General features: G+C 55.1%; 5 protein-coding genes across 5 annotated transcripts; 1 reads left to right on the top strand and 4 right to left on the bottom strand.

Moving 5' to 3' along the window:
* Nucleotides 1-1,893: 1,893 nt before the first annotated feature.
* Nucleotides 1,894-4,407, bottom strand: TRIREDRAFT_2091 (6-phosphofructokinase-like protein; the record flags this gene model as incomplete). Its single annotated transcript, XM_006960891.1, has 3 exons — nucleotides 1,894-3,075; nucleotides 3,134-3,604; nucleotides 3,694-4,407. 3 exons carry the CDS (start codon nucleotides 4,405-4,407, stop codon nucleotides 1,894-1,896), a joined length of 2,367 nt encoding a protein of 788 aa, XP_006960953.1.
* Nucleotides 4,408-5,894: 1,487 nt separating this feature from the next.
* TRIREDRAFT_103209 (uncharacterized protein) lies at nucleotides 5,895-8,009 on the top strand (the record flags this gene model as incomplete). The annotated part of the gene is made up of 3 exons (XM_006961362.1): nucleotides 5,895-6,172; nucleotides 6,258-6,643; nucleotides 6,703-8,009. 3 exons carry the CDS (start codon nucleotides 5,895-5,897, stop codon nucleotides 8,007-8,009), a joined length of 1,971 nt encoding a protein of 656 aa, XP_006961424.1.
* Nucleotides 8,010-8,769: 760 nt separating this feature from the next.
* On the bottom strand, nucleotides 8,770-11,085 carry TRIREDRAFT_74323 (uncharacterized protein; the record flags this gene model as incomplete). Its single annotated transcript, XM_006961810.1, has 3 exons — nucleotides 8,770-9,408; nucleotides 9,658-10,806; nucleotides 10,879-11,085. The coding sequence occupies 3 exons, from the start codon at nucleotides 11,083-11,085 to the stop codon at nucleotides 8,770-8,772; spliced, it is 1,995 nt and encodes a 664-aa protein (XP_006961872.1).
* A 3,125-nt stretch (nucleotides 11,086-14,210) lies between these two features.
* TRIREDRAFT_53685 (uncharacterized protein) lies at nucleotides 14,211-16,657 on the bottom strand (the record flags this gene model as incomplete). The annotated part of the gene is made up of 3 exons (XM_006961811.1): nucleotides 14,211-14,704; nucleotides 14,767-16,220; nucleotides 16,266-16,657. The coding sequence occupies 3 exons, from the start codon at nucleotides 16,655-16,657 to the stop codon at nucleotides 14,211-14,213; spliced, it is 2,340 nt and encodes a 779-aa protein (XP_006961873.1).
* A 1,216-nt stretch (nucleotides 16,658-17,873) lies between these two features.
* Nucleotides 17,874-19,310, bottom strand: TRIREDRAFT_53542 (glycoside hydrolase family 76; the record flags this gene model as incomplete). The annotated part of the gene is made up of 3 exons (XM_006961812.1): nucleotides 17,874-18,710; nucleotides 18,779-19,131; nucleotides 19,205-19,310. Coding segments are annotated over 3 exons (1,296 nt in total), but the record flags the coding sequence as incomplete, so codon positions are not given.
* Nucleotides 19,311-23,040: the final 3,730 nt, after the last annotated feature.

The raw sequence follows: 23,040 nt of genomic DNA on the forward strand, positions 1-23,040 counted from the left end.
GGCCAGCCATTTGCCATGCAGCGCTTCCATCATGCGGGTTTTTTGGCCTTGGGGACGCTTCGTTTACCTTCTTTCTCGCTCGAATCCTGTCCTGTCCCTCTACTAGGTATCTGCCTTGACTCTTTTTTTTTTTTTTTTTTTTTTTTTTTCTTTTCTGTTTCCCCGTGTGAACGATGGAGATGATGGCATAACAAAGTACCAAGTTTCTTTTCTTCCTTTTCCTCTGAGTACCTACCTATCCGTCAAATAGAGGGCCCTCCCCCTCCCCTGCAGTGGTTAGGCACACTTCCGCCCCCACAGGTTCAGTTGATACCCAGGTACATACCTTCCATCACCTAAGGTACCTACCTACCTACCTACCGTTATCAGCCCTTTCAATGTCGGGTTTCTTTTCTTTCCTTGCCATTTGCTTGGCTCTTCCATAGTCTTCTCGAACAGCTTTTAGAGAGAGATGAAGCAAGCAATTTCAGCAAATGCCAAGGTAGGCGATGCATAAAGAACACACATGGCCGGATCCAAACCCTAAACTCGATGCAGCAACTACCTACCTACCTATCTACCTCTAGTAGGTAGGTCATGTAATGTATGTATCTCGTACTTACGGTATCTACTTGCTGCATCACCTTACCTCAGGTAACAACTTCGGGTTGCATGTGGTCCCTCCAAAGGCGTTCGCAGAACAAAGTGTCCAGTGACCCATCCGGTGACTTACGCCGCAAACGATGCTGGAGCCGGAGTGCACCTTGATGAGAGCCTGACCTTGGGACCTGTACCTATCCATAGGTATACCCTCCAGTCTCTTCCCTTCGTTGGCTACCTGAGGTACTAGGCATTCATTGATAGCTGGATGGGATGATGGATTAAAATTTTCTCGTTTGCCTTTGTTCCATTATGTTGAGTGTTGTCAGTCACAGAATGGCAGCAAATGAAGGAAGAAAAAAGCATGGCGTCACTGATGCCCAGTAGTGCCATGAGCTACTGCATGTACTTTGCAAGCTCGAAAAGTGAACAATACCGTCACATGCCGTCACCAAGGCCCCCCCCCCCTGGCCATCGTGACCCCTCCCCTAAACCGAAGAGACTACGAGCACTGCCAACCTACCTACCTACTGTACTCTTGGGGGGGCAAGTCGGAAGAAAAAGTGGTGTGTTCCGTCTGTGTAGGTGTGGGTGTGGGTGTGGGTGTCGTCAAACACCATGAGATCCTGTGGTGGTGTGTCTCGAGACTCGTCCTCTGAACACACCCGAGAGATGGATATATTAAGAAATAACCATAAATTTCCTGAACAATCGTAGATTAATTAGTCCGTACAAGAATAATCTCCTACTTCCCAGAAGCATCCATCATCCCTTGAGTGGCATCACATAGGCTGATAGCATATCTCTCTCTCCCTCTTCCTCACTCTCTCTCGCTGGGCCATTTGGTCAAGTTGGCTGCCTCGATCATGTAAAAGAGCATCGACACTAACACTGCAGCTTGCATGCACAAAAGCTTCGCCCTCTTCTGCTAGCCATCACCCATGAGATGAAAGATGCAAGGAACCAGACGTTTTTTTCATGCCTTGACTGCAGGCCACAGCGGCAGTTGCCAGCCGGGCATCTCCCATTTGCTCACACATCTCCTTAGTCGGCATTCATCGAGTCCACATCGCCGGCAGCCAGGGGTAGTTGGGCATCCAGACGTGGAGGCATTTTCCCTTCACTGCGCTCTCTTATATAGGGTCGGAGCTTCATGTGATGATGCTTTATTGTCGTTGTTCCCAATAATCGTTTGGTTTCTGTAACACTACTGTAATACCTTGTCAAACAGCTCTCCCACGCGATTGTTTTTTGATACTCTTGTTTTCATCCTTTGGCCCCAGATAAGAAATACAGGTAATCATAAAACACAACCTAGTCCGCTCCCCAGTAGAGCCCGCGCTTCGTATCCTTGGCAATGAGTCCCGTCAGGCTCTTCTCCGGCTTGGGATACGCTGGTCTCCCGCCTAGCATGTTGACTACATCTTGCATGTCCAACCAGTGCGCCGTCTTGGGTCTTCGGTTGGCCCAGTCTGTGTGCTTCTCCTCCAGCTCCTCGATCGGCGAGAACACGACCTCGGAGCCCTGGATGCCGATGACGCTCGTGCTGTAGGGGTCCTTCTTCACGCGGTTGTGCGCGTTGCGGCCAAAGCCCTCCAGGTGCTGCATACACTTAATGGCCAGCCGAACAGCACGGCAGCGATCCATGGGCGAGGGGACACCTCCTTGCTGCACGTGTCCGGGGATGCTCTCGCGGCTCTCGAACCGGTCGTGCGCCTCCTCGCGGATGATGCTGGCAATGAGCTTTGCGTCGTAGACCTTGCTGGCCTTTTCGTTGACCAAGATCAGGCGGCCCGCGCGGGACTGGCCCTTGTCGTGGTGGAAGACTTCCTTGAGATGCTTGACGTCGGCATTAAGCATCTCGAGGCTGATGCCCTCTTCGGGAATGTAGACGGCAGAGGCCCCGACGCTGAGGCCGGCCAGTGTCGCCACGTAGCCCGAGCGTCCACCCTGCGTCTCAATGACAAAGACACGGCGGCGCGTGGCCGAGGCAGACTGCTTAATCTTGTCGCAGTAGTTGACCAGCTCGTTGAGGCAGGTGTCCGATCCCAGAGAGTACTCGGTGCCGGGGACGTTGTTGGAGATGGTGGCCGGCAAGAGGCAGAGGGGGATGCAGAGTGACGGATACTCATCCCTGGCCTTGCGCAGCTGAGAAACGGCGTGGAAGGCCTCGAAGCCGCCGACGATGAAGAGGGCGTCAAACTCGTACTGCTCAATGAGGTTGGCAATCAGCTCCATGCCGGACTCTGAGGGGAGCTCGCGGTTGGTGCCAATCTCCGAGCCGCCTTTGCTGGCCCAGCCGTCGACCTCGAGCCAGTCAAACGGCCGCACGGCTCCAAGGGGTGAGTCGCCGTGGTGGCGCGCAAATCCGGCGAAGCCGTTGTGGATGGCAAGGGGCTCGTGCCCGCGGGAGAGGCAGTATGCAACAGCTGCGCGCACAGCGGCATTCATACCTCCGGCAGGGGCGCCGACGTTGATGAAGCCAATCTTCATTCGCTACGCAAGAGTCAGTCAATGACGGTCACGCCGTAAGGGGATGCAAGTGAACACTAACGCTCTTCTCGGGCAACTTGTGATCATCTACGAGCACATTCGTGGTTGTCAGATAGGACTTGTACTGGTCCGAGAACTCAGTGTCTCGCAGGCTCATGGCCTTGTCAAAGTCTTTGGCCTCGACAGCAACGGCCACCTCCTTGGTCTCCTTGACGGCCTGCATCAGCGGCTTTCGCACAATCTTGTTCTCGTTGATGGCGATGACGCAGGTCTCGGTCTCGGGGGTGGCCTCCAGCACGGCCTTGACGGCTTCGACGCCCTGCAGTGTGCCGAGTATGCGATCGTAAGCCACTGCCGTACCTCCTCGTTGGACGTGGCCCAGGGTGGTGATGCGGGTGTCGAGGTTGAGCCCGCCCTCGCTCTTGTCGGCCAGGAGATCCTTGATTTGCTCGGGAGTGATCTTGGTGCCGTCTTTATCGCGGGCGCCCTCTGCGACGATGACAATGGTCTTTCGCTTTCCCATTTTACGGTGCTAAACAAGCGACATGGTCAGCTATACAGTTCGCATCTTTGCGTATGTACGCATAGATAATGAATTGATGACGCGATATCAAGACTCACCCGTTGAACTACAAGCTTCATGTCCTCTCTCCAGTCTTGATCTCTGGGCCGCTCAGGGATAAAGACAAAGTCGGCTCCCGTGGCAACGCCCGCCAAAAGCGCCAACCAGCCGCAGTGTCGTCCCATGACTTCGATGACGAACGCACGGGAGTGTGAAGAGGCCGTAGCCTCAATGTAGTCGACCATCTCACAGATACGCGAGAGGGCAGAATAGCAGCCGATGGTGGCATCGGTGCCGGACAAGTCATTGTCAATGGACCCGACCAGGCCGACAATGTTGAGATGCCTGTATGGCGCAACTTGCTCAGGCGTCAGCTCCTTGTTGTCGACGAGCTCCTCAATCAACGACGGCCATTCGGCGCGAAACTTGTCGGCACCCGTCAGAGAGCCGTCTCCTCCGCAGATGATGAGGGCGTCGATGCCGTTGAGCACCATGTTCTTGGCCGCCGTCAGCCGGCCCGGTCGTTCGTAAAAGGCCATGCATCGTGCCGTTCCGATGAGCGTGCCGCCCTCGGACAGGAAGCTTCGGACGTCGTCCCAGGCCATCTGGCGGATGAAGTCGCCGCCCTGCACAAGCCCCTCGTAACCCTCGTAGATGCAGTAGGCATCGCAGCCCATGTGGATGGACATGCGCACAACGGCGCGCACGACGGCGTTCATGCCGGGGGAGTCGCCTCCCGAGGTCATGACGGCAATCTTCTTCTTGGGCGCCATCGTGGGCGGCAAGTCTGAGGCAAAGGCAAAGGCGGTGGTGGTGTATCCGAGTCCGCGGAAGAGCGCTCGCCAGATGCGTCGAAAGAAGCGGCGGAAGGTGAGGAGGATGTCAATGGGCCCTGGAAAGAATTCTAGGTAATGCTGAAGAGGCATCTAAAGGGGCCCGTCGCCCGTGAGCTCTGGGATGAGCGGGATGAGGAATTGGCAAACAAGCAAAGGGATAGATGCTGGTGTAGTTCGAGGTTCGAGGAAGGTTTAGAGCGGCATGAGGGGAATTGACGAGACGACTGGAAGAAGCTCTTATCGGCCCTTAGTTGGAACGTTATCAGATGGCGGGGCTTTGGGCAGGTTTCTTTTTTTTTCTTCAGCGCTCTACTCTGCTTGTCGCTTTCTCTCCTCAGCCCGCTGATCGTCCTCTCTAATGCATTAACAGCACGAGGGACTGTTGGTTGAAGCGACGGGAACAGGAGGCAAAGACGCGGTCGTCAAGAGGGCAGGAGGAATTGGGGCTGCAGGATCTGAAGCTGAGCGTCTCTTGATCGCCTATTGGTTACACGCAACTCATCGTCATTCCGTCATGGCATCTGACCCCTCCTACGTAATGCCTACTACTAGGTACCTACAACCTGAATACCTTACACTCCCGCAACTGCTGTATTACCGCGATTCAGCACAGCTCGAATTCCTCTCACGCCACGCCTGCAGGGGCGCAATACGAGTATAGACGAGAATCGTGGCACCTCGTCCCTTGAAGCATTGACCACAATTACGACGTAATGGCAGTGAGGGAATTTGCCAATCGCTGCTGCCCATCGAGATTCGCTTCAATTCCAATGACAGGCCGCCTATTACATCGTTCTCACGGCACGAAGCTCCGGCGCTCGGCGGCTGCTGCGCTAGAGGGGCCCCCCTGTAAGGAATTGGGGCAGAGGCGAAGAGAGAGAGGGTCTGGTCCCAGCTTCGGAGGTTTGCGAGCATGACGGAGTAACAGTGCAGCCAAACGCCCACGCTGATCGTCCAGATATTACACCAAAAGTCTGCGTGATTGGTGCCACCGCTAGCTGCTCCGTACTGTATTGTAGACTGTAGATTGTTAACGGCGCTGTGGGCTCTGACAGGCATTCATCTTCCAGGGCAAGCATCACTATGATACTGTACGAGTACCGATACAACTCTCAACGTCACGGTGTAAGCCGCAAGGCTACGATTGCCTGTACCTGCGCACCCACGCACCGCGCCAAGATACATCGCTAAGCTCGCGCAGCTGATATAGTGCGCAGCCAATCAGCAACAGCCTGCAGCATTCAACAACTCCCCCACTTGCCCATCTTTCTCCCAACCACAGACCGGCAACTTCTCAGCCTCGTCAAGCTACAAGCTCCAGACTTTACCAAAAGACTGCCGCAACCTTCTGTCATCTTTCATTTCCCATCCTATCTGATGCGTCTTCTCTCGAGATAGCAGTTGATCATCGGTTAGGCCTCGCCATGTCTTCAGCAGACGGGCCCCCGCCGCTCTCGCTGCGGCCGTTCCCCGTCGCCGACCAGAAACCCAAGAACCTCGCCGAGTTCATCGCCCGAGTCAACGCCCAGCCAGGCGGCTTCCGCGCCGTGACAGAGGCCAAACTGCGCGAGGAGCTAAAGAACAGCGAGTCGTCTGATGGCGCGGCGGATGAAGATGAGGACATGTCGGATGCTGGGCCGGAGAACGAGGTCGCGGAGAAAGATCCCAACGTTGCGCGCATGGAAGTCTTGAAGAATATTGAGTAAGGAGGACCCCTCCCATCGAGATGGCGACGACTATTCTGTTCTGGCACCAAGAGAGATGTGGTTCTGACACATAAGCTGCAGCATTGCCGGTAACACCGCCTTGTTGACTCTCGACTCCATGTCCCTCCTCCTCTCGAAGCAGAATCCGACGCAGGCGGGCTTGACCTTGTCCCAGCAGCTGCGCGACATGGTCGGCATTGGCACGCTCGGCGCGGACCGGCTACACGACTCCAACGTCACACCAGCCAAGACGAAGGATCAAGAGGCCGTGGCCATGGGATGGACCATTATGGAAATCAACAAAACGAGGGATTCAGCAGAAGATGCCGCCGCCTTCCTGGAGAAGGAGATCGCGGCAGAGAGCAAATACTGGGAAGACATCGTCTCGGTCAAGAAAGCCGGCTGGTCCGTATGCAAGGTCCCGCAGGAGCGGCACACGTTGGGCGTGAGGTTTGGCTTCTCAGAGGGTACGTCGGATCCCTACTTCTGTGGATGGCATTGCAGCAGCAGCTAACCATGTCGATAGCCGCTCCCGAGTTCAAGAACAGCGGCTTGGCGCCAATGAGACGCGGTGACGATGGGTCGACCGATCTCGACTTTGGTCGCTTGGGCGGCGTATCAGAAGCCCTTGTCGTCACATACGAAAGAGACGGCAAGGTGATTGGGCGATCAACCACACGGTCAGCCTCCGAAGACGGCTCACTAGAGTCTCGAATCCTGGAAGCGCGCAACACCATCTTCTCGCAAGAGCTCTGGCACGAGCTCACCAAAGAGTCGCGGTCACTAGCCGCCTACGACGTCAAGCCTGAAGGCAAGAAGTTGACGTGCCAAGCCGACGAAAAGACGAAAATCACCCTCGAACTCCTCCCCCTGGAATCATGTCCCTCCCATGACCAGGATCTGCCAGAGAATGGCCTCGCGGAAAAGACGTCCATGGTCTTGCACATCCTCCTCAGCTACGCCCACAGATACAACGAGCTCATGAGGATACGGCCCGTCCCACCACACATCTCGCGCACTGCTCGCCAGCAGTCCTATGCCCTCCTCCGCCCCGTCCTCGCGCGCACAATGTACCTGAAGAACATTGAAGACTCCACGCAGTACGTCGGCCAGCTGGTCAAGACGCTTCAAAAGGCCGGCCTCCCCTCTTCAGTCGTCCTCCGCACCGCGCAAGCAACCGCATCCGACCCCGGCCCCCGCGGACCGAACCAGCTCTCTGCCTCACAGACGCTCGTCCGCAACCTCTTGCAAACGCAGGACTTTACGCTCGACGTCACAATCGTGCCGGGCGTCTCCTTCATCATTCGCGCGCGGGCGTTTAGCTTCCCCGTCACGGCAACGTACTACTACATCCTCCTCCCTCCGTCGTCGCCTCTCCCCGCCTTGTGTCCCCCCTGGGCGGAAGGCTATCCCAGCGTCCAGGCGCTGGGCGACTACCTGCGGACTGCCATCTCCCGCGTTCTCACAAACCACTTTTACTCTACTCTCGCCTCCTCTTCCTCCTCCAAACCCTCAGGAGCCGCTCAGAACAACAACAACAACAACAACGGCAACGACAATGATAACAACAACAACAACAATACAAACAATGCGGACAGCAAAGCTATCCAAAACGACGTCAAATTCACGCTCTCCCTAGACCACGAAGGAGACGACAACGACAACGCCACGACACCAATGGGAAACCTCTCCCTCTCCCTCATCATGACGGAAGAACAAACCGGAAACCCCATCACATGGACATGGTCCCTCGCCGCCGGAAGACAGAGCGAAACCCGTCCAGCGGCGGACATTGTGCAGTCGCTCCCCGGGATGCAGGCGACGCTCAATTAGGACAACGAGCGTTTCTTTCCCGCAATGGAGCAGCTCGAGGCTGAGCTTGAGCGTTTCGAGAAAGGGGGCGGCGGCGGCGGCGGCGGCGGCGGTGGTGGTGGTGGTGGTGTCGCGGCAGGGGGGCTGGCTAGGTGGTTTGATGATTTGAGGGAGATGGCGGAGAGAGGGCATGACGAAGCGGAGATTTAAGCTGGGGGCGGGCGCGGGACAAATGCCGTCTTCTTTGAAGAACTGAAGCTCTTTGCGCGAGAAATTGCGAAAGGCTGAGGATGAAGTTCTTTGAGATATTACTGCTGTTTTTGGGGAGTACGGTGTATACATGTGTACAGGACACACGGAGTTTTCGTCAACAATGTGGATTGGTAATGGATTGCTCAAGAGTTCTAAGAAAGATGACTTCGTCAATGCTGGTTTCCTTACGAAAAGAGTTGCAAAGTTCATAAAAGAGGTGAAATAAATGCCCAATCGCCTGTAGGTATTGTCATAAAGCTCGATTTGATTCGTTCATCAACCTATAAAGTACGCTATTCTTCATCAACGAAGCGAAGATTCGCATCCCGTCCCGCTTCCATACTAAAGATCCCTTCCTGTGTTGACAAGTAAAAGCAAGGTGTAAACATCATTGGTCCTTCCGGCAAAGAGCGGAAAAGCTCCCAAGAAAACAATCCCAAAAAAAAGACAACAGACAGCCGAACGCAAAGCGCAAGACGGCCAAGGTAAAGCAGAGTGAGCCTTGATAGACCCTCGCCTCTCTCGACACTCAGTGTCCAGTAAAGAGGAACTTGAGGTCATTGACGCCCAGTCTTCCAATCTTCATGCTCTCGGCCTCGTCCAGCGCCGCCTCCACCATGGCCTTCTTCCGATCCTGAAGCTCGACAATCCGGTCCTCCACCGTCTCCTTAGTCAGGATCCGGTACACGGTGACCTCCTTCATCTGGCCAATGCGGTACGCACGATCAACGGCCTGCATCTCAATGTAGGGGTTCCAGAACGGATCCATGATGATGACGCGCGATGCCGAAGTGAGGTTGAGTCCCGCATTGCCCGCTCGCAGAGAGACAAGCATGACCTTGACGTCCTTCTTATCGCGAAAGTCCACGGCCGCTTGGAATCGATGTTCAGCAGACATGCTTCCGTCGTACCGCCTCATCTTGCCCGGATACTGGTCATGCCACATGGCCACTTCGAGCAGATCCAACAAGAGGGTCCATTGAGAAAACACAATCGTCTTTTCTCCGGTTTCGTGTATCTCCTGCAGCAGCTTCATGCACTCCGACACCTTGGCAGCAGGCAGCCACGTCTTGCGCAGGTAACCCATGTACTTTTTATAGGCGGCACGACTCTTTGACGCATCGTGTCGAAGGGCCCTGAGCATGGAGGGCTTGATTTCGGTCATCTTCTTCTTGCCCTTCTTCTTCTTCTTCTTCTTTCTCTCTTTCTTTTCCTTCTTCTCGCTTTTGATCTTTTCCCGGTCCGAACCAGACTCGACGTCATCATGCACTATAAAGTCTCTTAGATCGCCATAGCTGTCTACCTCGTCATCGTCAACATCCTCGGAGGAGTATTCGTCGTCGTCGTCGTCGTCGTCGTCGTTGTCGTCTCCAGAGCTGTCGCTCTCATCTTCTTCGTCCTTTACAGGTGCTTCGACACGTTCCGGCATGTGCACTTGTTGGAAGGTTTCGTAATTGAAGCATTTCTTGGGATCAAACGGACCACGGCACACGGGGCACTTAGCCGTCGCGACGCCCTCGTTTCCTTGCTGGAGGTTGGAGGCCGCTGCGCTATCCACCAACCGCGTCAAGCATTGCTGGCAGGTGTCGTGACCACAGGGAATGAAGAAGGATGGCGATTGGACGGCGTCATAGCATATAGGGCACTCGAAAGCGTCGGCCTCCCTGATCCTGACAATTATCGACTCATCCAGCTTCTTGACCAGATCAAGCAGCTCTTCCGTGGTAACACTGGGCGCGGTGTCTTCAACGTCGAGATTGAGATGAGGGTGGCAGCATGCCTGACGAAGACGAAGCAAAAGAACCAGGATGCTGGAGTAATTCTTGCCGACACTGCCTTCGCGTAGATATTTGTTGAATGTGACTTTGGAGGCTTTCTCGAGTTGATCATAGTAGTCACGCTCGTCTTGGGAGAGGTCGGCGTAGATGACTTGTTCCCTCTTGGCAGGCAGCACCAGAATAGGCTTTCCATCCAGCTCGGAGTCCTTCTTGCGGCGAAGCATGATTGCCTTGAGAAGAGCGCGGAACCTGTGCATGGCGACACCGTCCGTCGCACTATTTTTGTTAAAGAGTGGAGAGAAGTCTCTTCGAAACTGGTCCCAGACACAGTACGGCTTGATGCGAAGGAAATGAACCAAGGAGAAGATCTCGAGAACACCATTCATCATGGGGGTTCCGGAGAGGCACCACCTGTGCACGGCGCTTAGCTTATGACATGCCTTAGCAGTCTTGGTGTTGCGGTTCTTGATGCACTGGGCCTCGTCGAGAATGACGCGGTAGAACTTGGACTTTCTCGGGTTCAGCAGCGGAAACTTTGTTGCGATGGCTCTATCGGTAAAGTCAATGTTGCGATCCGCATTGCTCTCGAGGTAGCTGTCCAGGCGTTTCATCTCTTGGGCGAGGGTGCCATAAGTGGTGAGCACGACGTCATATTTGAGCATGTCATCAATCGTGGCTTTTGTGTTGTGGTATACGAAGACAGACAATCGGTGAGAGGGTTTCGTCTTCTTATGAATCTCCTCTTCCCATTGTCGAATCAAGGCTACCGGGCCAACAATCAGGTTTGTCTAGGGCAGGAGAGTTAGCACAAGAAGTGAGAGGGAACAGCATTCGTGCAAGGTAGGCTGGCTATCACTCACCTTGGGGCGCGACTTAGCTGGCCTCGACAAGATCAGAGCCAAGGTCGATATAGTCTTGCCAAGACCCATATCGTCGGCCAATATACCACCCTTGTTGGTACCCTCTTCCATCTGTTTCATCCACGACAGGGCGAGGGCCTGATGGGGATAGAGTGCATTCTTAAGGCCCTCAGGGGTACCATCTCGCTTGTCCTCTGGAATATCCATATCAGGGCGGATGTTCTTCAACAAGTCATCCAGCTCCTGTTCCGTCACTCGGGGGTCGTGGAAGGAGTTGTTGATGAAGTCCATGAGGTGGCTAGGCAACATATTGCCGTCCCCGTCGACGCCGTTGACGTAGTCAAAGGAGCTGGTCCTGTTGATGATGTCGGACAATGGCGTCAGGGTCCCACGGCCTAAAGCGGACGCCTCTATAGGCATTCCCAGCATCATGGGCGCTCCTGGAAAAGCTCCAGGCATTGGCAGATTCCCAGTCGGCAGCTGATAATAAGGTGGATTGGGGTTTGGTTGATTCACCCCGCGCACAGGTTGGCCGTTAGCTGATGGTCCGGAAGATGCGCCATATGCCGGCCCTCGAGCAACCAGGCTGGGAAGAGGCGGCTCGAGCTCGTCATCTGAGATTTCGAAAACATTTTGGGACTGGTTTAGGCGTTGCGTCGCCATTATCCTAGAGAAGGCAGACGGTTGCTCTGAACCCGAGGCTCTAGAAGGGCCGGAAGCATTCCGAGACGAAGATTGCGAGGCTGTGGTAGCATTCCCTCGCTCTACAATTCTCTTCCGCTCTCGTTCCAGCCTGAGCTGTTCCACAATCTTGGATGAGTCGTAATCAACATCCGCTCTGCCTCGTGCGTTAGCTTCCAGACTCGGACACAGGGGTAATCCGGAATAACTGCAGTTACACCTCATAGCGGACAAGTAACGTACCCAGTCAAGTCAATAATCTCAATCTGCTCGTCTGACGAAGGAGACCAGGATGGGTTTAGAGAGCCGCTGAAGGGCCCTGGAGCCGTTCGTCGATGCGGAGTCGAGTCTGCTCCGGGATGCAATCCAGTGGCCTCAAAGTCTCGCTTGCGACTCCTTACCGTCAGCGAAGGGCTTTCTCCATACTCGGACGCCAGCGGCTTTCTCGGCGTCTCCATGACGGTTGAGGGCACACGCGATGTCGAGGGCCCTGCAGACGCCGGCGTTTTCGCTCGGCTCTGTTCTGGTTGTTCTGTCGAAGGAGTCGTTAGTCGATGAATGAGAGGGGCATGCCTCTAGAGCCAGTTGACGCTGAGAAGGAAAGAGGAGAGTTCGGCTGCCAGGAAGGGGTCCAAGGCAAAGTGAATAGACAGCAGGACAAAAGGGGCGCCTTATAGGTTGCACAAAAGAGCTGGCAAAGGGGCCAGGGGTTGCTGGCACAGAGACACAGGAGGCTCTGCGGCAAGAGGAGGGTGGGAACCAGGTCTCACTCGTCAATAGAACGAGGCTATTTAGGGGGCGTGAATGCAGCGTGAACGTGATGCAAGGGAGGGGGGTGTAGAATGCGAGAAGAAGTGCATCAGACCAGCAGAAGTGAACAGAGAGTCTCTAGCCCTGTGAATCTGGCAGGTGTCCGGACTTTTCTCCTAATGAAGGATCGTGCTGTGCTGTGAATTGCAATGCAAGGGGAGGGAAACAAAAGAAACGTCGGGTGAGGCAGAAGTGAAGCAGAAGGGAAAAGAATCCAGGTGAAACAGATACCTGAGGGTTCAGGTTGGAAGAAGACGCAGATGACGGTGACCGCCTTTGGGCAATATTTGGCAGCAGAAGTGGTGAGAAAATGCACGCAGACTCACCTTGGGGTGACGCTGAAGCCTGCGAGTCCGCGCGTTGGGCTTCTGTTCTGCTGTTACTTGGGCCGCCTAGATCACAATGGCATCGAATCAGAATCAGCATGGCTTTTCCAATCAGAAAAAAAGGCTCAGTTATACGAAAGGGGGGCTTTGCTCGGCCGAGGCATCGTGGCATCAATAATGAGGCTGACACTGTGGAAGTGCCTCTACTCCATACAGACTGGCCAATACCGAGGCAAGGCAGGCGTTTAGAATGTAGTACCAGGCATACATACCCTCATCGCCGGATGTCGTCTTGGGCAAGGCTCTCAAGGCCCTCTTAAGCCTCGAAATCTCCTTCTTCGCATCCTCGCGCTGCTCCTCCGCATCGTCAAAGGTCTCGCCCTGCAGCGACTCGAGGATGACCTCCTGGATCATCAGCTCCTCCCGCAGCGCCTCGCGATTCATGGCCATGGCGAGCAAAGTACGATGCGTTGTCCTGGTCCGATTGGGCGAACGGGGCTATGTTCATATGCCGTTTGGCCGTCCTTTGCCTTGTTCTCGGTGAGAAAATGGGAAAATTAGGCAGACGGCGGCGGCGGCCTCTTCGACTCCATAAGTTTGGCCAATGATGATACCTATACACACACGCCTTTCCGGAGCACGTTGGATGGTGTTGTGTAACCGAGAATTGTGAGGACCGTGATAATCCTTTTGTGATGTAAGCGCGGAAGACGGAAGGGATGCGGTGAGCCGCCCGCAAGAGGTGTTGAGATGTGAAAAACAAAACAAACCGACAAAAACAGAGATTGAAAATCGGGCGACTGCTGGTATCAAAACAGAGTGCAATGGACTTTGATAGAAGTGGGTTCTGGAGTACCTGAGGCAGTTGCAAGAGGCGAACAATTCACTGCAAACTTCGCGTCGCGTCAACTAAAGGTGTTTCGTCCGGTACCTTATAGTGGGGCCCATTAAGTAGTACTTAGCAGTACCTTACTGTACGGTTGCCCTGACAGATAGGTACCTATTATAGCGACTTTTTATGCCTTTTCGCTCATTTCATCAACTTTCACTGATACACAAAATACTGCCATGTCCACAGGCCCTCAACTATCACAATTTCAATAGTACTTGGCTCGAATGTTTAATACACCCCAAGGGCCCTGACTTAACCCAAACGTTGAACGGGTTTCAAGGGACCTTGCACTAAGACAGTAAAGACGCTCAGCCTAGGAGGGATATGATGTCACCCAGCCTCGAGCGACACTCTCCATACGCCGATCTCGGTGTGAGCTCGGTCGTCATATAAAATCACATTCATAAGCGAGCAGTAACAGACAGCAGCCACAAGCCGCGGTTGGAAAGTCTATTGGTTCAAGGTGACAAAGCCGTGCAGTATAAAACAACCCTAGGTAATTATGTATGATTCCCAAAACAGCCCAAACGCCTCTGCCAATGTGTGTGTGTGTGTGTATATGTGACCATACCTCAAAGAAGCTTTCAAGGAAAACAGAGATGCTACGGCGAGGCTCGGAGGCTTCAACCCGAACCATCCGTAATCTTATGCCAGACTTTGCCGAGCTCTTTCGACACCCAATCCCATAGGCCAGCCACAGTGTCCTTCAACGAGCCAGAAGAGTCTTGTCCGTCTTCGTCGTCTTGAGGTGTTTGAGTAGGTGTAGGTGCTGCCGTGCTTGTACTTGAATGCGGTCTTGATAAAGATGAAGATGACTGTGATGATGACGTAGCCGACGTAGAAGACGTTGACGATAGAGAAGCTGAGGTCGAGGTCGAGGTCGAGATTGAGGTAGTCGGCTTAGGGGGCACTGACGGACGGGGAATGGTCTGCGTCTTCACAGACACTGAAGAAGTCGAGCTGACGGTATAAGACGTCACTGGATCTTCGGGGATTTTGGGCTCTTCATCACCATCGTGCGTCCCGATAGGCTTCAACGGCAGTCGCAGCGTTCCGTTGTTGGGCTTGGGCCTCACACCAAGGGAGTCGCACAACAAATTATAGACCTCGATGTTTTCTACCGACAAGATTAGCCCACTGTCCGTCCACAACACTATTTTCGAACCGGGAACCACTTACGAAAAACGTCGACCTGGCTATTCGCAGGGTGCGGAAATGCAGGCCCCCTCGCGATGAAAATGGCCCTCATCAGCGGATGCTCATGGTCATACCCATGCAACCCCCGAGGATGATACACGTCCCCATTCGCCTTTGCATCCTCAACATCGAGCTGATCCTTTGTGACAATCGCCCAGCCCGTCTTGGGCACAATCCACAGCGGTGCGATGCGGTCATTCTGTGTAAAGTGATAGCGCTCGGGCATGTTCACGTCGCGGAGGTAGACGTCAAAGTTGGAGTTGGACTTTGCCTTTTCCGCCAGCCCATCGTACATGCCCTGCAAATCGTCGGGGTTCTTTGGTCGGAGCCCGTATAGCGGCCAGCCGTCAATGTGCTCAATCTTGGACGTGTCGACGAGGTCTTCCAGCTGCAGCAAGCGAGTCGTGTCCGTCGTAGCCATGCCGTGGTCCGACACGACAATCACGTTGACAATGTGCGTCAGGTTCCGCGCGTCGAGCCCCTTGAAAATTTTATCCATCATGGCATCCACCTCTTGGATGGTGGATCGTATCTCCGTGCTGTTGGGCCCGTACTTGTGGCCATCGCTGTCCACGTTGGGCACGTACGCCGCAATGAGCTGCGGTCGCGTGCCTTTGGTCCCTGCTGCCAGCCCGCTCTCCCGGCCAGGCAGGTCCAGCCATCCCAGGATCCTCGAGACCTTGTTGTCGAGCTCCTCCTTGCCGTTGAACTTGTCCACGTATTCGGGCTCCAGGTGTAGAATATGTGCTTCGCTGCCGGGCCACATGTGAATCGCACTCGACACGCCCTGTTTCTCGGCCGTCACCCAGAACGGCTCTCCACCCCACCACTTGGGGTCCAGGCTCCGCGCGGGATCCGTGTAGTGGAAGTCGGCCTGGAGCTCCGGATCCCAAAACGTGTTGCCCACGATGCCGTGAGCTTCGGGGTACAGGCCGGTAGCCAGCGTGTAGTGGTTCGGAAAGGTGACCGAGGGAAACGACGGGTGCATCCACTTGGGCGAGACGCCCTCCTTGACAAAGGCGTTCAGCCGTGGGGTAAGTCCGCGCTGCAGGAAATCGGCCCGGAAGCCGTCGAGGCTGATGATGATGGTCGTCGGCGCAAAGAGGGCGGTGCCGTTGCTCGTCAGGTGTGCCTTGATGGAGCTCGACGACCGGCGGCCCTTGGACAGCTTCCAGGCGGCCAGCACGAGGATGGCGAAGCCGATGAAGATGAGCGAGTGGATGAAGAGCCACCGCCGCCAGCTCCGTCCGCGCTGGCTCTTTGCGTGCGCAAGGGCATTGAGCGTCCGGCGGTCGTACTCGTCGCTCTCGCTGCTCTCGCCCGTCGAGCTGCCCTCCTTCATGCCGCCCTCCTCCATCTCGTACATCAGCCTGCCGTCCTCGCCGTGCTGCGCCTCCTCCATCAGCCTCTCGCGCTTCGTGTTCCGCCTCGTCCGCCTCTTCTGCCGCCGCCTCCCGTCCTCGCCCGCCGCCGACGACAACGACGCCCCCCTCTTCTCGGAAGCCCCCGTCACGTTCTCGTTGGAGCTGCCGGCCGTCGACATGCTGCCCAGGCTCGGCTTGCGCCCCAGGCCGCGGAAGGGATTCGGCAGCGGCAGGGCCAGCGCAGACCCGCGCCGCACCAGCTCCTGCTTGCGCCGCGAGTCTGTCACCAGCTGGTCCAGCTCCTCCTCCTCCATCAGCACGATGCGGTCGTGCGCCCGCAGCTCGCGGCTGTTCCTCGCCCGCTGCTGCAGCGCATCGTCCTCGCTGTCCGTGTCCTGGTCTCGGCTGTTGATTGACGATGCATCGTCGTCGTAGGCGGTCGGGAGCAGCAGCGACGAGTTGTCGCGGTCTCCTCTCGCAGCGCTGCCGTCTGGCGGATTGGGCGCCATGTTGCTGCGGCCTCGGAGAAGCCCCTGAGGGTGCGATAAAGAAGTGAGGCTCTGCAGGTCGTTTGCACTTTGGGTGGTACTGATTCGATGTTGGAGAATGGAGACGAGGGTCCGGAATATCCACCGACCCACTAGCCAATTTATTAGGGTCGACGGGGTCAGTCAGCGAGAGAGGCTAACGCTTATAAGCTTGCATGTGGGCAATTCTCGACTCTTATCAACCCCGATTTCATTTATATTCACTATTAATACAACAACACATCATTCATTTTCATCAATAAGCCATGCAGTCTCCTGGATGATATCGCGAGGCCGCCGTCTGCTTTCTGTTAGAATCATGTTGCTGCTGTATCGCAATCCCTCGATGCAGAGCACATACCTATAGAGCACGGATTACGCAGGATCTCATGCCTTCGTCATCATCACACAATAGACATGGAACTCTCTCTCGACAGTATATCACAATCAGCGACTTGGTAGCACTAAATTCTCACAAGACTCCTCTGGTCATGAAAATGTTCGTATATTCTAGACAACCCTCTCCTCCTCATCCTATATGTACGTCACATCGTATAGCTCAGATACCGTGTGTCTGCCCTTGCACACGGATTCGTAATACATTCATCTGACATGTTGAAACCCAGCCCATTTTCGCCCTTGTAGCGAAATGATGCCGCCCATGAAACCAACTCCGAGTACGCCGCCCAAAGGAAATCAAAATGAAGGGCAGTCATCAGCGTTACCAGATGGTACCCAAAAAAGAAGAGGACGAAGAAAACGCCGTCCTGCTGCTGCTGCCAATGTGTGTAAAGCTCGAACTGGGAGTCTCCTATCGCTGCTGCTGGTCCTCAGCAGACGCCCCCGCAGATGACGACTCTGCCACCACAAGACTGTTCCTCACAGACGGGTTATGTGGCCAACCGATGGGCATGTTGGACTGCCGTCGTTGACTCGCCGTGCTATGCCGAATCGAGTCGGCGGCCACTGGTGCCCCTTCATTGGTTGCGTGATTCAAGGCGCTGTCTCTGGGACTGCCATTACTTCCTGAATCTCCTCCGCCGTTGGCGACGGCCTTTTCATTGACGCTGACTCCCTTCTCCTTGTCGGCCCTTCTTCGACCGGCCGCAGCGGCGGCCGCTATCCCTCCCCCAGCAACAAGCGTCCCAATGGCGGCTGAGGCAGAGGAGTGAAATCCCCTGAGCTGATCCATAGGCCTCTTGGGTGAGGTCTCGTCGAGGAAAATGAAGAACATGGCGCCGACCACGGTGCCAATGACGAGCAGCGTGAGGATGGCAGCCCCAAACCTGTCGCCTCCGTTGATGGGTCCGTAGCTGGGTCCTGGGGGCTGGTTCCGGCCAATGTCATCACCACCACCGCCTGGATCTCCCTTGCTGGTGCCTCCGCTGTGTGCAGTCACCGGCGCGCTGCTATTCTGGATCAAGTTGGACATTGTGATTTCCAGGGCCGCCATCTGCTGGCCAACTCCAGTCGATCCGTCGTATTTGCCATCGTACCAGATGAGGCCACACATGCGTCCATTGTCGCCGCCCTGGCACTGCTTCGCTGCGGCGATCGACGAGGCACGGAGGTAGGGACTGATGGTGTCATACGTGTGAGGGGCCCATTTGATCATCATGGTAAGCCAGCGGGTCAGGTAGGCCTTGAACGAGTGCTCATCTACGTTGCACGTGTTGACCGATTCGCAGGCAACTTCCGACATGATGTTGTTCTTGGGTCCAGTGAAGAAGACTTTGGCCCCTTCGAGGAGGTTGTCCAAGCGGTCCTTCCAGGTTTGCGACTCGGTCAAGTTGTACATGGCGGCGGCTCCGAGAATCATGCCTCCGGCGTTGTAGGTGAATTGGTAGGGGGTGAGTTTGGTGCAGTTGGTCTCGATTCCGGCGCCGTCGTAGACGTACCAGTTGGTCGTGTTGATGAGTTTCGTGTGAATCATCCAGTCCCACGTCTTTTCGGCCCAGTCAGAGTAGCTCGTGTTGCCGGTATACAGAGCCAGTCTTGCTCCCAGAGCAAAGAAGCATGCTTGAGAGATGGAGTTCTACGAACGGTTAGCCATACGGCATGGTTCCATAATCACCTTCCGCGACCAAGCGCAGCTCGACCTACCTTGTAGTCATAGCCATTGTTCCACGTAAAGATCTGCCACCGAAGGCCGCCTCCGCAGTGCTCCGTGTCCCAGCGAGCGGCTTGAGTGTTGAAGACGGCTTGGGCGAGGCCCAGCCACTGTGGCTGATCAGGAGGCGGGTCGGGAAACTTGTATTCGGCGGCCGACATGACGGAGAGGCCCCAGAAGCCTTGGTCATCGTTTCCCTCGGTTCGGGTTTGGTTCCTCGGCATGTAATCCTTGGTCTCGCCGACCTGGAAGAGGAGGGCCTGCTTGGTCAGGTTGTTGTAAGTCTCATCCCCGGTATAATACCAATAGTCGATGAGCGTCCCCATCATAGCGCCAGCCTCCCACCCTGGAGATTCCCCGTGTCAGTTAACGAGAAGAGAAGATGAGTTTGGCTGCATCGCATGAGAAGCTATACGCACAATAGTACGGATCGGGCAGGAGGCCAGGCGTCTGGCCAGGCTCGTTGCCGTGGTAAAACGAGACCAAATCCTCCGCCATTTGCTTTGATATCGATTTGACAGAATCTAAAAGCCCCCAATTAGCAGCCGCACCAATGCTGGATGGAAAGCAGCAGCAGCAGCAGCAGCAGCAGTAGTCTCTTCGTACCAGGCGAGTCTGGGTCCAAGTTGTAGGCGCCGGTGAGCTGGCTGGTCGCAACCAACAAGCCCAGGGCCAGACGGCCAAGCGGCGATTTGCGTAACCAACCCATGACGGCAGATTGACGATTCCGTCGACAACGGCTCAGAGAGTCAGTTCAATCAGCGAGAGAGGATCCCATGAGACGGCGGCTGCGCGCAGGGCAGGTCGGTCCGTCAATCGAAGCTGTATCGTGACCAGGATGGAACGCAGCTCGCTATGGCTTCGTATCCATCTATAACGCCGTCGGTTGTCGTCTCGGCAGGTTGGGCAACCGGCAACAGCGACAGAAATGGGCGAACAGCACCACGAGGGACGGCAAGCGAGTGAATGGGAGCGAGAGACAGATGGGCTGGGATATCGAAAGAGAAGAAAGGGAAGAGGGAAAAGCAAGCAGAAGAAGAAGAAGACGAGAGACAAGGCGGCCCAGCTGTGGAGAAGGGCAAGGACGAGGTGAGCGGTGGATAGACAAGTACAAGGACCTGCAGTCTCTTCGTACCGCCCTGCCAGCTTGCCCGGATATCCCTCCTTGCCCTGCTACTTACTACCTACCTACAACTACCAACTAACTACCTACCTAAAGTACTGCTGTAATACGCACGTACGTTAACCTTACCCAGTCCACGTAGGAATTACGGGTTAGATCGTCTCTTAGTAGGTACTGGGGCGCTGGAATCGGCTCCGGAAGCGCTTGCATCTGCGCTCGCTCGTCACAGCCGGCCTGAGACCGAGCAGGCGGAGTTGACGCTCGCCTGACGTACTTGTACAGGCGTGAGGCCGTTTCTTGTGCGAGCAAACAACAGGTTCTAGCTAGGTAAGGTACGTGTGCGAGGAGCGAGCACTTGCGGTAGCTCCCGAGTACCCGGCCATAGCAGACTGTTTGCGTCGATACCTGGGAGCGACCTTCAGCTGGGGAGAGGAGAGAGGAGGCCATGGAGCGACTTTGAGCCAAAAACCTGGAGCCGGAGTCTGGAGAGCTGTGGACTGGAGCTGGACTGGAGCTGCTGGAGCGCCACGCACAAACCTTGGTAGCACCACTTTTTGCTGCATCGAACTATCTCAGAGCGACCTGGTCCTAGCCCGCAGTAGTCGCTCGGGTGCTGGGCCAGAACGGGAACCTGGCAGGGTCAGAGGGATCCAAATACGAGGGCGTGAGGCTGCAAGCGGGCCTCTGAATCTTCGAAAGCAGCAATGACATCGCGCCCCCGCCCAGCGATCAGGATGGGACTTGTTTTTTTTCTTCTAATTATTTTGTCTACCTTGCTCCAAATCCAGCCATCACCACCGGGGAGAAAGGCAGCAGAGGTGAGAAGGGGGCGAGGTTACGTCCGGAGAGGAATAGAGGCCGTCGGAGCAGCAGAAGCTCGTATTTTCCCTGCGCACACACAGAGGACATTTATTTGGTCTTAATGTCGATGCGGAAGATGCCGCTCGCTACGGGAGCATCCAATGGCAAAGGGCCGCTGCGGCCGCTGGAAGCTTTTGTCGTATTGTCAAGGTGCTGACGCTGACGGCTGGCCGACGTTGGAGAGCTACCTACCTACCTTACCTACTACCTACTAGTACCTACCTAGGTAGTATGTAGCAGTCGACTGACTCGGGCAGAAGCAAAAACCTTGAAATTCCTCCCTTCTATGCATCTTCCATTACTGACGGAATCGTGGCTGGCCCCTTGGCGGTGGTTGGGCCGTTGCGGTGCTTTCCCTTCAGCCCGACATGGCAGCCACACCACTGAGCACGCAAGATTGTGTATGTACTATACATGTACGAGTGAGTATACACGAGAGCAGGTATCAAGCTGGTGTTGGTGGAGGGGAGAGGGACGACGATGCAGAAGATCCTGGTCAGGCGGGAGCAAGAGGCGGGGAGAGCTGCTGGGGATAACGCGGACGAGTGGACACGACAACAAAGGCATCAGCAGTTCGCTTGTCTCGTCCAAATGTCTCTCTTGCTGCATCACGCGGCATCAAAGACAAGAGTCAGGTCTCGACGGAGCTGAAGGCTTGGGACGGTACGTAATACCATATGTACAAGGTAGCAGTACCATGGATGCATCATCAGGGTTAGGTAATAAGGCGTTGAGCAAGTGAGTGCTCGTCATACATTAGAGATGATGGGCAGCGCAGTGGGCGATCGCTTATCGGGCCCGGCACCGCATCTGAGGTTCGATAGGGCGGGTCAGACGTCATTGTGTCAATCAGTGTCCAGCTCGACACGAGTCTTGCGCATGATCTGCATGAGAGCGCGACGACCGTCTTGACGTAGATTTACATAGACCGTCACGGCGAAGATTGCGACAAGATGTTGCGAGTACCTGGTATGGGTGGGTGGTCGCGCTGATGTCGGCCCTTTTTGCAGGCAATTCGGGTCAAAGAAAAGAGGTCAGCAGTTGGCTTTGTTGTCTTGGCATGCAAAGGAGCAATGCCCGGGCAGTGAGTGATGGCTTGACAAGGGCGGCGGAGGCGAAGCACGTCTGCTGAATGGGATACGATGGTCAATACCATAGGTACCGTTTTCTCCGGATAGGTACTACTGCTGGCAACACGAGGTGCTGTTATAGACCCCAAGAGAATTGCTGCTTGCCGATGATACCGCGCATTACATACCCTTTTAACGAATTTTCAATGGATCTCGAATATGGGATCAGACCCGTGTCTATAAATACAGATAGTATGCAAGGTGAATTCATTCAGAGTCCACTTAGAAGAAGCAAAATCCCGCTGCAGTTTGGTATGCTTAAGCTGCTCCGTCCTCCGTGACACCTTCAGCCTTTGGTCAACACTTCGTGCAATAAACGTGAGCTTCTCATACGGCCTTGAGCTGCAGTCTCGCATTCGACGTCGACTCAAGGCGGCTTCGTACTCGTAATGCACTGTACGGAGCTGGCAGCACACTGTCTGTTCTTGATTGGATGCGCCGAGATCCTTCGATGAGCCCATTGTTCCCGAACAGGTACAGTCAGATAATTGCTGCCAACTCTTCACGTTATTTTTTTTTTTTTTTTTTTTTTTTTTTTTTTTTTTTCGTCGTCAATAACGGTGCCGAGGCCAAAGATGTCAAATAGCCATCCAGGCACACAGGCAATTGCAAGACCAGCCGCTTGCCCTGCCTCAGGCATGAGTCAATCTATGCGTTCGTCAAATCGGGATGAAACCAGCCTGCGACAGTGGTCGCGCTCCAGCCCCCAGGCCAAACTGTGTAACCGGAGCATGTCCCGAGCCAAAGTCAGGTACCAAAAGCACGCCGTGAGTCCTGTATTGCAGCACTTCAGTTAGTTATCTGTGCCTATCTGCTGCAGGTGGCTTCTCGGGATTTCTGCTGCATTCTGTGCATCATGCTTGCTGCAGCTGTTGGCTCAATCACTCGACTTCTGCCACTAGCCGCCGAGCCAGTTTCTGACCGTGAGAGCAATCACGTGTGCCCAGTGAGCAGAAGCGCCAGAGCCACATTCTTGGACGAGGCAGTGTGGCGGGGCAGAAGTAGCGGGATAGACGGCATGAAGTACTGTCGAGTACCTCATTTCCTGCGTCTTGGTGCGCGTATCAGCGAGAGAGTGAGGAGCATGACATGCAAGGTACTCAATGCGTTTCCGTCGCTACAAGTGCCGGCACCCTGTTTA

The sequence above is a fragment of the Trichoderma reesei genome (assembly GCF_000167675.1).
Source record: "Trichoderma reesei QM6a unplaced genomic scaffold TRIREscaffold_1, whole genome shotgun sequence".
In the NCBI taxonomy this organism is placed as follows: Eukaryota; Fungi; Ascomycota; class Sordariomycetes; order Hypocreales; family Hypocreaceae; genus Trichoderma; species Trichoderma reesei.